The sequence below is a fragment of the Condylura cristata genome, unplaced genomic scaffold (assembly GCF_000260355.1).
Source record: "Condylura cristata isolate star-nosed mole 26May11 unplaced genomic scaffold, ConCri1.0 scaffold00015, whole genome shotgun sequence".
NCBI lineage: Eukaryota > Metazoa > Chordata > Mammalia > Eulipotyphla > Talpidae > Condylura > Condylura cristata.
This window is the reverse complement of record NW_004567116.1, coordinates 2245509-2261762: the sequence shown is the minus strand read 5'-3', so window position 1 is coordinate 2261762 and position 16254 is coordinate 2245509. Positions and strand designations below refer to the sequence as shown.

Here is a 16254-nt window from a genome sequence, read left to right as displayed (position 1 = left end):
TTGCAGCCCATTCACTGACTGACTGCAGCCCATTCACTGATTGATTGCAGCCCATTCACTGACTGACTGCAGCCCATTCACTGATTGATTGCAGCTTATTCACTGATCAATTGCAGCCCATTCACTGATTGGCATAAAGACGCTGAAGTGCCTAGGAGCTGGGCCCTGTAACTTGCATGCGTGTGAGCTACTTTTGCAGACCTCCCTGCTCACAGTTCATTCCGCTGGCCACCTACATTCCCCACCATAGTGACTGACTAGTGCTGCAGATTAGCTGGGTCAGCCTGTAGGAGAGCTGGGGGAACAGGGTGTGGGGTGGCCATGAAGTTCAGGGAGGTGTCCAGGGAGGCCACAGTTCCCGGTGAGATGATTATCTGCCCAGGAGACGACCTTGGGCCTTATCGGCGGCCATCACTGGCACTGGCACGCACCAGGGAGTGTGTGTCCTTCCAGGGCGGCAGGGCCCTCCTGGCTTCGTGAAATGAGTCTCCGCATGCTCCCTCCTCTTCAAGTTTTACAAGAACCTGAGCCTGTATCACATGTTGGAACATGTGGCAGCATTCACCAGTGCAGCTTCTGGTGCTAGTTTTGTTCTATTGGGGAGAGGTGTTGATTGAATCGATCTCCTAGTTATTGGTCTATTCAGGTTTTCTGATTCTTCACGACGCAGTCTGGGGAGAGTGTATGAGTCGAAGAACTTACCCTCTTCCTCTAAGTTGTCCAATTTGTTCATGTGTTGTTATTCACTCTCGCCTCTACCGATCCTTTGTATTTTCGCTGCCTCCATTGTAACTTTGCTTTCACTTCTAGTGTATTTATCTGAGTCTTCTCTCCTTTTTCCTGTGCTAAGCCTAGTTAAACATTCATTCATTTTGGGCCTTCCCTGGGTTGAGTGGGTTGAGGCACAGCACTGTGAAGCTGTCAGCAGCTACTGCAGCAGGAGTTCCATCCCCAGCCAGGGAGTGACCCACATGGCACAGCAGGCCTCTCCTGACCTGCCCACTGCTCCCTTCAGCAGTGTATCTCAGTAGATCCACTTATTCTGTTCCCCACTTTGTGTCTGGTGAATCCTCTCACCTCCCACACCTCTGCACCCCAGTTCTTGTACGCATTGACCACACATACCCCTCCTCATAGGCTGGAGAAGACGCAGACACTGGGTGGCCTGGAGGTCAAGGGGATGCTCAGGTCCATGGGTGGGGTAGTCCCCCCAGGGAGGCCCTGTCTGGAGGGCTGGAATTGGGGGGAGTGGGCATTCCAATTCCAGACGCGCCTCCAGGTGTGGGTGTGGGCTGATGAGCCTTTGGGAGTACCCCTACACCAGAGAATGGGCTTATCCCGGGTCATGGGTTGGACATGCCCTTCCGGCGTCAGGCCTGCCCGTTGGGGTGAACCTTGGAAGAGGAGGTTCGGTCCCTTTCACTCCCACCCAGTACTTACTACAGGGACTTTGCCTGCAAGACTAATACCCACTGGGGCGAGGGCTGCAGTTTGGGGGGTTGCTCAAGACTGTGAAATGGGGGAGGAAGGTGTCAGAGGGTGGGACCCAGCTCAGTTTGGGGCTGGTGGCCTCCTGCTCCTGCCTGGTTCCTGGGGCCCACAGACACGCAGGGGAGCCGAGGCTGAGCGGCAGAGAAATTTATTGCTGGAACTTGGAGAGGCGCTTCTGGAATGTCTCCCTGAGTCCAGCCTCCTGCCTGGCTAGGCCTGGTATTTCATACTCAAGGGAAGCATCTGGAGCTGGTGGTGCTGCCTGGGAGAGCGCAGGTGAACTGTGCTGGGTCCATGCCCCTTTCACTACTCAGGGGCCCTGGGGCAGCGCTGCCTCCGGGAAGCCTGGGCTCCCGGCGGGGCTGCCCTGGCTTCCTCCTGGCCTTCGCTCACTTCCTCCTGGCCATCCTCTACTTCCTCCTGGACATTCTCCACTTCTTCCTGGCCATTCTCCATTTCCTCCTGGATGGCCTTCACATCCCCGTCCACTGCCTCCTCTTCCTCCTCCAAGACCTTCCAGTCCTCTTGGGTGGCCTCCACTTCCTCCTCAACAGCACTCACTTCCTCCTGGATGACCTTCACTTCCTCCTGTACTGTCCTCACTTCCTCCTGGACAGCCTTCACTTCCTCCTGGACAGCCTTTACTTCATCCTTCAGACACTTGTAGAATGAACTGGACTAGAACAGAGTTAGGAGGTCAGGGGTGAGTGAGAGCCCTGGGCAGGGCCAGCTGAGGCCCTCAGAATGGGAGCTGGGTTGGAGGCAGGATGGAGTCGGGACAAAGGGAGAGGGTCCCGCCCTGAGGGTCTCACCAGGTCTTGCAGCTTCAGCCCCAGAGCCAGGTTGTCTGCTAGGTTTGTGGTCAGCAGCGCCTGAAATCTGGGTTGAAATGGAGACCCCCTTCAGCCCCTGGGCTCTTGTACCTGAGCCCCCCGTTGCCCAGACGTCCCGCCTGAGCTGCAAGACCCACTAATCAGGCCTGTGTGCCCACAGTTGGTGGACAGGTGGGGGGGGGGGCAGGTCCCGCTCACCTGTGGGGCGGGGGATCCCTCCCCCTTGGAGGGGCACGCAGAACAATGGGGGAGAGGAAAGGCAAGTGAAGGAACAGCATGAAGCCCCAGGCCTGAGCCCCGTGGGGTCCAGGCCCCCCCACCCCCCAGCTCACCTGAGGCAGTCAGCCCGCAGATGGCTGAACTCCTTCATGGTCCGCTGGGGGCCCCACTCGTCCTCACCCAGGAGCTGCTTCTCCTGCATCTCCCAGTCCCTGGTGGGCAGTGAGTGTGGGACTGAAGGGTCTAGACCCAGCGCGGGTGGGGGGGTGTCTGAGGGCCCCTCCACACCTGTGCGGGTCTCCCCTCTGCACACCCCAGGCAGGGGTGTCTGCGGCCCCCGTCACGTGCACACCCCCACAGCCTTACTTCTCCGAGTCCTTGGGTTCCGGGGGCTCCTCTGTGTTCAGGAGTGTCAACAGGAAGGTGACCGTGGGCTCTGGCTGCAGGTCCGGCTTTTGCTCTGAGGATGGCGACTGAGACAGCCCAGGTGTCTGTCGTGGTGAGAGTGACATGAGAGTGGCTGTCCGAAAGCCTGGTCCCCCACATCCAACAGGAAGATGGTGGGGTGCGGAGGCAGGGGCCTCTGCTCCTCCCCCCAGGCAAGGAAGGATTTCTCCACACCTGCCACCCCCTGCCACCTCTGCCCTCTGGCTTAGGAGGTCCTGGCGCGTTCTGTCACCTTAGTGACCTGCTCCTTGGAGTTTTGAGAAATTTCTGCCTTCTGCTCCTGAACAGACTCCACTTTTGGCTCATGGATGGGCTTGGAGGCTGCTTTTTGTTTGCCCCTGGGGTCCTGAGAGAGACGGAGGGTAGTTGAGGCAGCCTCCAACTGGAGAGGCTTCACCTGCCCCCGACCCCAGCCAACCAGATGTTGCACATACAATACCAAACACTCAGTGACATCTGCAGTGAAAAGCAAATGTCACTGAGTTTTTTGTATATTTCTTAAGATTCACTTTTTTATGCATACAATAATTGAGGTACAGGCCAGAGGTATGGGGGAGGGGGTGAGCAGATTCACCAAAGACAAAATGGGAGCAGAACAGGCCGACTGATTGAAATCCATTGTAGGGGGAGCGGGGTGGGGAACAGCCGTGGTCTGCTGTGTCATGTGGGTCACTCCCTGGCGGGTCTGGAGTGGACTTGCTGCCATGACTATGGACAGGTTCAGCTCGGCAGTGCAGAGACTAACTGCTTGCACCACCAGGGAGGCCCACCCCATACAGTCGCCCTTAAGCTGAATCCCTTCAATTGCAGAATGTGGGGGCTGGGGGCACACCAGCACTGCTGAGGGAGGTCTGTGACGGCCTGAGTCAGTGGAGGATCCCCAGTTGGTTAGAGATCACCTATGAGAAGCTTATTGAAAGCAAGGTGTCTGACATTCCGTTCTCTGAGTTTCCAGCGTCCTGGATTTCCAGTCCTAGCACAAGCCTCTGCTCAGACCAGCCAGGGGCCTCACTCCCCCACACCAACCTGAACTGCGCCCTGCTGTGTGCTACTCCTGGCTTCACCCTGCACCCTCGCCCCCCCAGCGGATCAGAACTCAGCCCCCACTGTGCTTAGCCACCATGTCCACCTGACCAGATGGGCCCACAGGGGAGCCAGAGCCCAGCTACTGCTACCCGGCAAGGCTACCGGGGGCCGGGCGCTGTCACGGGGTTCGGTCTGCGGCCCAGGGAGCTGCAAGTGTGAGCGATGTCAGTTTTTTGGAGTTCGGGGTCCTTGGGCTCACTCTGGGAAAGATTCACCAGAGCTCCCCTTTCAGCGGCAGGTGGCGAGTTTCTCCACGAGACAGAGACTAAGGTAATATTTAAAGAGTAGGTTTATTAGGGAAAAGGACAGAAGTATTTCCTCCGCCATAACCTGGCCCACAAACTTGCCTCCATGTGGGTGGCAGAGACACAGCTGAGTCTGCCCACTCTCTGGGAGCTGAGATTATGGGACAAACGCGTGTGCTGAACCCCCAGATGACAGCTGGGGTGCAGCAATAGGGGTGTGTGCAGGAGTCAAAGGAGGAGAGGTCTGCTCTACCTGGGGTGACTTGTTCGCCCCTCTCCTTGGGATACTGAGGCAGACACTGCAGTCTTCCCATTTTACAAATAACACGGCGGATAATTAACTGGCCACACAGCTAGATACTGGCAGTTCCAGGACACAAATCCCCTTGGGTGCTAGCATCTGCTCTTACCCACAGGCGGGCACGGGCAGCCAACTGATGAACACGGGGCACGGTGTGGCGGGAGCATGGTGCTGGCGGGCTTAGAGTGCGCACCCGCGCCTGGGGGCGGGCTGTAAGGGCGGCGTCACTCAGAAACAGCTATGGCGGGGCCACGAGAGGACAAGTGACTACAGAGAGGCAGGACCGTGAGGCGAGGCCGGGGACAGCCCAAAGAGAAGGAAGAGAGTAAAGTGGAAGGAGCAAAATCGCGAAGGCAGAACCTCTACAGCGCAAAGGGCTCAGGGGGCTTTAAGGCTGGGGGCGTGGCCAGCAGCCTGGTGGTGGAGAGATGCCAGGGAGTCTGGACCGCAAACACAGAGAAAAAGAACCCCGCGCTGGAGCGGACGTTTAATTGGAAAGTTGGAAAGAGACCGGCATAGCAGGAGGCCCAGGAGCAACAGGTTCAAAGGCAGGGAGCGCCACGGGGCTCATCCCTGTGTCCCCCACAACCGCGGGGCTGAATCTTTCAGGTCTCTCTCCCTCTTTCAGGGTCCTGCTCCAGGTGGGAATCTGACCAGGAGGTCCACACCCATTTGCAGGATGGGGGATGCAAGAGTATGGCCACCCTATGGCTCCCAGAGGGAGAGGGGGTCCCGCAGCCAGCTGACTTCTGGAGGCTGAGAAGCTGGGCAACCCAAACCCCATTACCGACCACATCACAGACAACATGAAATCGCCAAAGGGTTTTTAGAAAAAAGTATTTATTGTGGCAAAATGTGTAACACAATTTCCCATTTTAAGCATGCAGCTCAGTGCCTTCAAGTACATTCACGTTAGCAGGCAGCCGTCGCCACCCCATGCCAGGGCAGTATTTTCCTAACTGAAACTGCTCCCACCAATCTCCCTACTGTCTCTACCTTGGCCACCACCTTTCTTCCTTCCATCTTTGTGGACTTGGTTAGGTAGAAGGCATGATCATAATCACGAGTGGAAGCATACAGCATTGTCCTTTGCCACTGGCTCGCCTCATTTACCTGTTTTCAAGCTATGTGGTAGCTTGAATCAGAACATTCCTCCTTTTCACAGCTACATAATATTCCATGGGATAAGTATACTGGTTTTGTTTATCCATTCAACTGCAGATGAATGCTTGTGTTTCCACCATGTGGCTGTTGTGAGTAGTGCTAGATATACACATATCTGAGCCGATGCTTTCAATTCTTTTGGATCAATTCCCCAGAAGATGAAATGTAGTAAAGGGTTTTAAGCAGGGGTACCATAGTGGCTAGAGATTTTTAAATAGGACCATAACTTGCCTTTCAGGAAATGCATCCTGGCTGTGGTGAGAGCTTAGAAAGGTGGGGGATTAGGACCCTTAGAAACGGGTTAAAGCGCAGACCTATCTTGCCTGCTGCTCCCCTCAGCAGTGCACTTCATTGATCTGCCTGTTCTGTTCCCCACTCTGTCTCTGATGGATCCTCTTACCTCCAAACCTCTGGCCTATACCCTAGTTCTTGTATGCATAGACAAATAGTTTTTAAAGAAGCTGCTGGTTTTTTTTTTTTATAAGATTTATTTATGTGTAAATAAAATCCTTAAAAAATAAAACCACCACCAGAAACCCTCACTGGCTGTTTTTTAACTACTGCTCTGCTCCTTTCTAGGTTAAACTTGAAAGAATGTGTAAGGTTGTTTTCTGCTTCCCACTTACTCTGGGTGCCTTGTCACTCCAGTGACCAGCAACGCCCAGCGTGATGCTGACATCTCCGCAGCCTGGGCCCGATGCACCTATGGGCCACCACACAGCTGGTCCTGCTTTTTCAGCTTCCTCAGACAGGTCAGGCCCCAGGCCCCATCGGGCATCCTCCCGAACATTGCTCTCCAGGCCACCTCCTTGCTTGAGACTTGTTGGTCCTCATCTCTGACCCTTCCCTCGAGCACCAACCAGAATCTAGAACTGTATCCTGACTGACATGTCATCTAAGTCAGCTCATCCAGCAGTGTAAGCCCCTCCTGTGCCATGTGCTGCTGGCATCTCTGCCAGCTGGCCCAGGCTGGGGTGCAGGCCAGAGGTGCCAGGGTGAGAGGACTCATCAGAGACAAAGTAGGGGGCAGAACAGGCAGGTGGACTGAAATCCACTGCTGAGGGGGGTAGCAGGGAGACAAGCAGGGGTTTGCGGCACCCTGACCTGGATCTAGGGGTCGAACTCATGCTGCAGTGGCTGCCACAGCTTTATAGTGTCGAGGCTTTAACCCCTGCAGCGCCAGAGGCCCAACTGGTGGTGGGTTTTAATAGTGAAATAAACTGTTTAGGAAGAGGTGTGAGCTGAGTGAGCTGGATATTAAGTCCAAGTGTAAAGCTTGGTCTTGGGAAGTGGGCATTGCTATCTGGGTGGGGAGGAGGTCACGCTGGGTGTGTTTAGGGAGACGAGAGCGTGCAGTCCTGCATTTGTTCTAGGACAAGGAGGCCCAGCCAAGTGTAAAGCGGAGACAGGGGCAGGGACAGGAGTGCGGCACTGCGGCGGGCGGCCCGAGGCCCGTCCTCAGGTGAGAATCCTGGGAATCTGCATTTCTACCTCCCTCCCCAGCGGGCTCTACACCCACGGCTATTCCCGGCACCCAGTCCAGACCAGTGAGGATTTGAGGTATGGAGGTGCTGGCTGGCAGGCACTGAGTCTGGGCAGCCCCCCTCAGACCTTTCCAGACCAGGAGGGGAGGGGGACTCCTGCCCTTGAAGCAGAGGCCAGCTACCTCAGACCTTTCCAGACCAGGAGGGGAGGGGGACTCCTGCCCTTGAAGCAGAGGCGGGCTACGGCACAGAGAAGATGGGGGCAGGGCACGAGTTCCCACGGGCTACCCCCACCCAAAGGACATTAAGAGGCCTGAGCTCCTGGGTCTAGCCCCACCCTGCACCTTTGACCAATACAAGACACACAATGTGGAAACACGAAGAAACTCTTTAATCAGTTTGCATTAAGAAGAAACCATAACTTTCCCTTAAAACTCCACATCCTTAAGTTTTGGGGGACAGAATTTACAGCAATAACATCAAGTCAACACCATCAGGCTGCTCCAGATTCTGCAGAATCAAGACTCCCACCGCCCGTGCCCAGGACAAAGCTGCTCAGGCGCGCGGGCCACCAGGGCAGGCGGCCGACTCGCGCCTCACAGAGTCCAAAGCGGGAGCCCACCAGCCTGCACCGCGCAGCCGATGTCCCCGAAGCCCCCACTCAGGACGCGCCCTGCGCCACAGCCCTTCTGCAGCCCCGGAGCCGGGACGTGCGGGCTGCTGCGGACCGTTTGGAGCCTCTAGAGAACCGAGCAACGTAAATGCGGGGAAGGGTCCCTGGGACGGTGCATCGCGGGCTCAGTGCAGCTCTCACGGAGAGGACACGGAGCTAAAAGGTCAAACCTCTATCTACCCTGCCCCCACCCCAGTATTTGAGAAAAACTTTCTAGAACTTTACCAACGCAGCTGCAAAACACTAGATGGGGCAGGACCCTTCGGCCCACATTTTTCTTCGAAGTTGAGCTGACAGCGTTTACTTTGTAAGACAGGCGTGAGGGACGGGGTGAGGTGGAGACATCCCTAGCCTGAAGTGTCGTGGCAAGGCCCTAGCCCTATGCCGCCCTGAGCCTCGGGTTTCGTGGGGTCACCCTGAAATGCACCCTGTGCCCCAAGCAGCAAGCCCAGCCTGGCACCTCACTGAACACCCCAACAGCAGAACACAGCCACACAGCACAGCTTCCACGTGGCGGAACGAGGCGGGCCCCAGCCTGGCTTCCCGCCTTCCTTCACAGCCAGACCGCAGGCTGAGCGCCTGCATCCTCCTCCATCCACAGACTCGCCAGGACACCTGGAGAACCTGAGCCCCAAGGTGGGCTTCGTGCTGGAACCAAGCCGCGAAGGGAGGCAGCACGGAGGCAAGCGCAAGGCCGCGTTCCCAGCAGGGCAGGACTCCCGGCCCAGAGCCCCTGCTCCTGCGCCGGAGCCCAACTGGGAACGGCTGCAAGAGTGTGGGAGGAGGGAGGTGAGTGTGTGAGTGGGTAGAGATGCCAACCTCAGGGCGCTGTGTGTGGCAGAGCTAGGAGAGCCCCTTTTCCTGAAGCTGAGGACAGGCCTCAATGCAGTAACAGCTCATGCACAAGGGAGGAGCCCCAAAAGTCCTTCACAGGGAGAGGAGCTATGGCCAGGGGGAGGTGGAGGGGCTTGGCCAGGTGCACCTCACTTCATCTCATTCAACAAGGAGCTCAAACTGTTCAGCAGCTTCAAACTCAGCATTCATGGCCGCAGCCCATTCATCCAGCTCTGATTTCTGGGGGAAGAGAAATGGGGGGTGAGTGGAGAGGGGGTCGCGTGGCCTAGAGCATCTCTACCCACACACACAGGTGCTACCGTTCCCCCAAAACAGTCAGCCTTGATCCCCAGCCCTGCCTGTCAGCGCATCAGCAGAGGGAGCCCCTGCCCCTCACTCACCAGGACCTCCGGCAGCTTCTTCTTCTTTCTTTTCTCTTTCACAGTTGGGGGAGAGATTCCAGGAAGAGTCGTGTCTGGGACCCAGGGCTTCTCAGGGACCCTGGGGGCCTCAGTTAGCTTTGCACACACCACAGGTGAGACTCCGGTCAACTCTTCTGCCCCGAGCAGCCTGTCAAAACCAAAGCAGGACCGGCGGCCAGGGGTGGAGGTGGACGTGGAGCTGGGGGCTGGGGTCTCCAGCCGGCTATAGGATCGTCTGACTTTTTTAGACATTTCCAAGTCTCTGGCATCTAGGTCTCCATCCCTGGAGCTGGATTCAACATTGAAGGTCCACAGCACAGGAGATGAGGTGGGGGTGACAGGGACATTATGTGTCCTGAAGCTGTTTCCCCTAGTGGCTTCCTTGACAGGAGGGTGATTTTCCTTCTCTGAGCAAAGGGCAATCTGTGCAGGAGCAAAGAGAGCAGTGCGTCACTCAGCTGTACTGCTGCTACGGAAGGCTCAGATCTACAGTTGAAAGAAACACCCATAGGACAGGCACCTTTACTTTATTTTTTTAATTATTTATTTTCATTTATGCATATTAAGAGCTGAGGTGCAGGCCAGAGGTATGGAGGGTGAGAGGATTCCCCAGAGACAGAGCGGGGAGCAGAACAGGTAGCCTGACTGAAACCCACTGCTGAGGGGAGCAGCAGGGAGACTGGAGAAGTCTGCTGCGCCCTTGGGGTCCCTCCCTGGCCAGATCGAATTTAGGCCTCAGTGGCTGGGGATGGCTTGATGGTACTGATACTTTAACCCCTGCGCCACCAGGGGTGCTCCAGGACAGGTATTTTTAAAGGAAAGGGGGATGCAGTTCACAAAGAACCCAAGACACATGTGGGAAGAGGAGGGAACCGCCATTGCCTTTGAGGACTCTGTTTTGCGGCACAAAATTTGTCACCCCACTAGCTGATGCAAGGCCCATAACCAACCATCTAAAACAGACCCCAGCCTCAACCACTCCTCCTCCTGCTTCTACTCTTGCTCTATGGTCCCCTTGTGACAGTCAGCAATGAGTTTCCTGAAACGTCCATCCAGTCACTAGTACCAGTGAATTTTCAACCATGAATAACAACCGAACACAACGTGGAATAGGAAGAAAGAGTAGTTTGGATTCAGCTGCACTGTTAAAGGAAAATGATGGCGGACAGCAGAGCAGCGAGATGTAAACACGTTAAGCCTTCAAGAAGTAGGCAGGACACACAAGCGCGCAGACAGCCAGCATGCCCCGCCCCAGCCCTAGGGCGCCCTGAAGACCACTCGACTAAGCAGACGAAAACGAACTCACCCGAGGGCTCCTACGCAATGACTGGACTGGTGAGATCTGTGGAAACATGAACGGGTCACAAAGCTGGCCCCCAAGTTCGGCCCCCCACCCACCAACCCTCCCGCAGCCATCACCTTTAAAGCACTCGCCACGATCTTCTTTAAGACGATGGGCTTTCTCACTGGAGCAGCCTGGGGGGCCTGGAGAAGAGGGGCGAACATGAGTGCTACCTCAGTGAGTGGCCTCGGGGACAGGCCTGAGGGGCCGGGGCTTACCTTGGGACAGATATCAGGGAGGATGCCCGCGACACCAGAGTCTGATTTGCGCTGGGACTTCCGCAGAGACTTAGGAGATGGGCCCTTGGGCTCTAGAAACAGACAACAGGTAGGCGATAGGAGTTTCAGACCCCAAGAGTGTAGAGGTCAAATTTCTGGAGAGGGAAAGTTCCCAAATAGGCCCTTTGGGGGCGCCCCGCCAGGGCAGACGAGTCTCCTCGGGCGGTGGGGGGAGGGGCCGTCCTCGAGGGACCGAGTCCTGCAAACGGCTCGGCCCGGCGGCTCCCTCGCGCCCTCGACTCACCCGAGCGCCGGACGGCCCCTCCGGACCGCGTTCGCCTCCGCGACATCGCCAGCCTGGGTCTCGATCTCCGCAGCCGTAGCCGCCGCCGCTGCCGCCGCCGCCGCCGCCGCCGCCGCGGGGCTCGCGCCTCGGAAGAGGACCGAGTACCGCAGCAACGTTCGAATTACCCGCCCTGCTGGCGAGGAAGCGGAAGTGACGTACAGGAGGGCGGCCGGGCCGGCTTCGCCCGTCTTCTCGTCTAGCGTCAGCGGGGCGGGGCCAGGGCCGCGATGCGTCATCAGCGCGCGCCGCACCCGGAAGAGACGTGGCAGCGGAGGGATAATCGGAGCGGCTGGAGCTGGAAGCGGAGCGTAGCTCGACTGAGCGCGGCGTCTGCCCTTCCGCGCTTTGGGTCAGCGCTCGTGCCCGGCAGGACCGGTGCCGCACCCGATCAGTAACCTGCTGAGGGGGTCGGTGAAGAAAGTGGGGCGGGGCTGGGAGGGGGTGGGGCTCAGGAGGTACCCTGGGGGCGGGGCCGGTGTTTTGGGGTAACCGCTGCTGGCTGACGGGGACGGAATCGGGTCGAAATGGAGGGTCTCCAGAGGCGGGGGTTACGCAGGGCGAGGCCCGAAGTGGAGACCCGCTGTGGGCAGGAATTTGGGTTTGCGGCAAAAGTGAAGGATGTCTCTGGAAGTTAACTACAAGTGAACATGAACTAGGTTGGTGCCCAGTTCTGGCTGCGCCAGAACCTAGCACCCTACCAACACAGGTCCCTTCCCTAGGGTCGACCATGGGGCTTTGCAAGTGCCCCAAGAGGAAGGTGACCAATCTGTTCTGCTTCGAACACCGGGTCAACGTCTGTGAGCATTGCCTGGTGGCCAATCACGCCAAGGTGGGGCCCACGGGAGAACGTGGTACTGGAGGGGGTGGGAGTGGTGGTGGGGACACGTGCAGCATTGGCTACCCCCAAATCCATGAAGGCACCCTACTAGAAAGGAAGCTCCGTGAGAGTAAGAACTTGATAGATTTCGTTTCCTGTTGTATCGCACCCCTTAAGGCAGAATCTGACACACAGGGTGTGCTTAAATATATTTATTGGTTGAACTAACAAAAGGAGAGTCCACTCTGTGATGAGAGGCAGTTGGGCCTTGGGGAGGTGGCTGTGGAGCCCCTCCTTCAGCTGTGTCCGCTCTCCCACTCCAGTGTATCGTCCAGTCCTACCTGCAGTGGCTCCAAGACAGTGACTACAATCCCAACTGTCACCTGTGCAACACACCCCTGGCCAACCGGGAGACAACCCGCCTCATCTGTTATGGTGAGGCCTAGGCATGTGGGGGGTATCAGGAACGTCCTGAGGCCTAGGCATGTGGGGGGTATCAGGAACGTCCCCACCTGGTGATCAAGTATGAAACTAAGCTGAAGCCCCAGAATCTAGTCCAGCCAGTTTACATGCCTGCTGTGTGCGCGCCAGCAAATCATGTTCCCTTTCTAGGTCTCAGGTGTTTCTCTAAAAAGTTAAAGTTCCTCAGTTCTTTCTTGCCAATTTTGAGGGTGTAGCAAGAGCCAGTCAGGCCGTGCGTATGGTTGCAGCTGGTGGCGGTTGCTGGCCAGACCAGTAGAGAGCTGAAAGCATGGCACACCCACATTCAGGGAAGTAGGTTCCTGGAAAGTGGGTTTCCCACAGTCAGTCAGCTTAGAAATGTCTGTAGATGTGTCACGACCTTGAGCTGACTAAAGAGCCTTGGTGCGCCTTTTTGAGGGTGCTGGTGCAAGAGTCAGCTTGATGTGTGCTTCTGCAAGAGACTGCATGTGTGGTGGATTTAACATGTGTTGTCTTTATGGAAGTTAGTGCATTCGTTAGTACTTGTGGTAGTGACTGGGCATGTGTGAACATGGAAACAGGTGTGTTGTGAAGATTCAGGAGAATGTGTGGGTAAGGGTGCTGAGCCTTAGCAGACAAGGGTGTGGTGGAGAGGGGGCGTGTGTGTTAGTGGGCCTGTAGGTGTAACGTGGCAGCGGCACTGGTCTTTGGTTCTGTGTCTGTAAGCACGTGTGTCCACAGATACGTGTGCCTGTGTGTACTTCTGGGACTCTTTTCGGAAATTGTCCTTAATTAGCTATCAGCTCAGGGCGCTTGTGATGGGTACAGGTCTAGTGAGGCCTCGCTGAAAGGTTGCGTAGCGTCTTCTCACCTACCCCCGCCCCAGTGGACTGGGGAACTTGGTAGCTTCTTCTTTGACCGAAATAGATAAGGGTGGCCAAGAAGGCTGATGTCTTAAGGGACACTGAGGGACGGGCCTGGGTGGGAGAGAGCAGGTGCTGGGCTTGCACTTATGTGAGCATGTATCCCTGTGGTGGGCTCGGGGCCCTGAGTGCCCTCTTGCTTCTCCTCCCCTGTTTCCTGGGCCCTAAGATCTCTTCCACTGGGCCTGCCTCAATGACCGTGCTGCCCAGCTACCCCGAAACACAGCGCCTGCTGGCTATCAGTGTCCCAGCTGCAACGGCCCCATCTTCCCCCCTAACAACCTGGCTGGTCCCGTGGCCTCAGCACTAAGAGAGAAGCTAGCAACAGTCAACTGGGCCCGGGCAGGACTGGGCCTTCCTCTGGTGAGTCTCTAACCGTCCAGCTGCCCTGGGTCCACCTGGGCCAGATGGGTGGGTGGGGACAGTCCTGAGCAGGTGGTGACACGGGTTCCTTCCTCTAGATCGATGAGGTGGTAAGCCCGGAGCCCGAGCTCAACACCTCGGATTTCTCGGACTGGTCCAGCTTTACTGGTAAGTGGCCACCTCCGCTGGGCGGTCCCGGGCTCAGTCCTCACTGCGCTGCTGACAGTTCTGTCCTGCCCGCAGCCAACAGCAGCCCCGAACAAGAGGAGATGGCCAGCGCCTCTGCTGCCCCAGCCTTCTACAGCCAAGCCCCTCAGCCCCCCTCCTCCCCCAGCCGGCCCGAGCAGCACATGGTGATCCACATGGGCAGTGCCGAGCCCTTGACTCACGGTGAGCCGGGACTCGCCCAGGCCGGAGGAGGATAGGAACAGAGTGAGGCAGCACAGGTGCTCGGGGTCCAGACCCGCCTAGAGTCCCCTTCCCACTGCACGCGCAGATGCAGCCCCCCTCAATTCTGAGATGCTCTGCAGGCCGAGAGGGGCAAGGATCCCCTGTCCTCCCCACTGCCCCTCCCGCTTCCTGAGCCCCGATGCTGGTGGGTCTGTCTCTGCAGCCTCGGCCCCAAGGAAGGTGTACGACACGCGGGACGATGACCGGGCGACGGGCCTCCACGGCGACTGTGATGACGACAAGTACCGCCGCCGGCCGGCGCTTGGCTGGCTGGCCCAGCTGCTCAGGTACTCAGTGGCAGGCAGGGCCGGGCAGGGCCGGGCTAGCAAGGGGGAGAGGCCTGGGCGGTGCAATCTCACGACCAACCGCGGGGCTTGACCTGGGCGCTGACGCAGCTGGCGTGGGCGCTGTCAGGGAGCGGGGCTTGGTCCCTGGACCTCCCTTCTGGAGCTGTTTCTGCCTGCTGCCGGCGCGGTCTCGACTCCAGCCCTTCCAGGCCCCTTTCTGCCCTGACCCGCCTGAACTCTGCGCCCACGCCTGATATACTCCGGTGTCCGGGAAAGAGCAGAGGCCTCACAGTCGGCCACAGTCACCCTATGTAAAGGGCAGGGTGCCCTCCAGGGTGCACTGGGCAACCAGGCTCTGGGACGGTGCTCCGGGCCAGAGCTGAACATGCGCAGCACCAGGATTCCTCACCAGCCGCCGCAGCCACCCAGGCTGGGGGCTCATCCGACTTCCCTCCTCCCCCAGGAGCCGGGCGGGGTCTCGGAAGCGGCCGCTGACCCTGCTTCAGCGCGCGGGGCTGCTGCTGCTGCTGGGGCTGCTGGGCTTCCTGGCCCTCCTCGCCCTCATGTCTCGCCTGGGCCGGGCTGCGGCTGACAGCGACCCCAACCTGGACCCGCTCATGAACCCTCACATCCGCGTGGGCCCCTCCTGAGGCCCTGCTCTGTCTGGACAGCTGAGGACCTGGGGCCGGAGAAGGGGAGGTGGGGAAATGGGGACCCTGCTCCTCTGTTCTTTCCAACCTGAGACACTAAGAGCCCAGACCTAAAGCCGAGTCCCGAGCGGATGCAGACTGGGCTTGGAGGCCCTGCAGATCAAGCGTCTGTCTTGACTGGCATCTCCTGGGTCTCTAGCCTTCCATCCCCCCACCCGATGAGGGAGCTGACAGGTGGAAATAAACAAGAGACTTTATTAAAACCCCGAAGCAGCCTTTTCCTTTCCCCTTCTCGGCCCAGTCTCCAGGCCTCAGTGGTTCTCCTCTCGGTACTGGATGGACAGAAAGTCCAGGGCCAGGCGCTTGAAGAACAAGGCCCCATTGAGCACTGGGCAGAAGAGAGAGCCCCCATCAGCCTTCCCTGCCCCCCCTCACCCCGTGGTACCCAAGCTCTCCCTATGCCTGGGCACACCTCTGCGCCTTCACTCACTCAAAATGGTCAGGGCAAAGCACCGCAGAAACTTGTCTTCTGTCATCTCCGCGTAGAGTGACCCCATGGCAGCCCAGCAGATGCTGACCACCTGGGAGAACTGTAGCCCCTCCAGTGGGAGAGTGGCCCTGCACAACTGGGGCTTCCATCAGCCCCGAGCCTCCCTGCACAGCCCCCGGGCCCCTGGCCCGCCTACCATCAGGACAATGGTGTAGCGGAAGCTCATGCGGTCATAGTGGTGCGTGATGCAGAAGTTGTGCATGTCGCTGATGAAGACACACAGGTGTATAAAGAAGAGCATCAGGGAGGCCACAGTGAGCATCATGCCCTGTGGCAGGAAGAGCACGGCCACGCGGTCCCGCCACCGCATGCTGGCAGCCGCACAGCTTCAGCCCGGCCGAGCGCTGGCCCCGTCCAGGGAGAGCTGCTGCCCCGCGGCTCCAGCGTCAGTTGGGGAGAGCAGTGGGGTTCTAGCAGCAGGAGGACATTGAAAGGGACAGATTCTAGAACACAGGCTGGTTCCAGCCAGGACAGCAGTTTTTCAGGGGCGGACGGGGGCTCTGAGTGGTGAGACTGGTGGGCCAAAGGCACAGACTGTGGAGACCAGTGAGGGCCTTCTAGCGAGTCTGAAGAGACGGCATCCCTCACCATCCCACCCCACACACTTTACTCTTTATTTTTTTAAGATTTATCTCTGTATGCATACAAGAGCTGGGGCACAGTTCAGA

The 16254-nt window shown here is 57.9% G+C and overlaps 3 protein-coding genes across 3 annotated transcripts; 1 reads left to right on the top strand and 2 right to left on the bottom strand.

Moving 5' to 3' along the window:
- Positions 1–8679: 8679 nt before the first annotated feature.
- Positions 8680–11341, bottom strand: CDCA5 (cell division cycle associated 5). Its single transcript, XM_012725142.1, has 6 exons — positions 11077–11341; positions 10760–10851; positions 10619–10684; positions 10506–10541; positions 9179–9622; positions 8680–9017 (listed from the first exon to the last, which is right to left on the bottom strand). The coding sequence occupies exons 1-6, from the start codon at positions 11339–11341 to the stop codon at positions 8937–8939; spliced, it is 984 nt and encodes a 327-aa protein (XP_012580596.1). The 3' UTR covers positions 8680–8936.
- Positions 11342–11362: 21 nt separating this feature from the next.
- Positions 11363–15297, top strand: ZFPL1 (zinc finger protein-like 1). The gene is made up of 8 exons (XM_004682642.2): positions 11363–11512; positions 11825–11934; positions 12246–12357; positions 13456–13649; positions 13748–13817; positions 13893–14039; positions 14263–14386; positions 14850–15297. Exons 2-8 carry the CDS (start codon positions 11833–11835, stop codon positions 15034–15036), a joined length of 936 nt encoding a protein of 311 aa, XP_004682699.1. The 5' UTR covers positions 11363–11512; positions 11825–11832; the 3' UTR covers positions 15037–15297.
- Positions 15298–15347: 50 nt separating this feature from the next.
- TMEM262 (transmembrane protein 262) lies at positions 15348–15896 on the bottom strand. The gene is made up of 3 exons (XM_012725036.1): positions 15723–15896; positions 15527–15626; positions 15348–15424 (listed from the first exon to the last, which is right to left on the bottom strand). Exons 1-3 carry the CDS (start codon positions 15894–15896, stop codon positions 15348–15350), a joined length of 351 nt encoding a protein of 116 aa, XP_012580490.1.
- Positions 15897–16254: the final 358 nt, after the last annotated feature.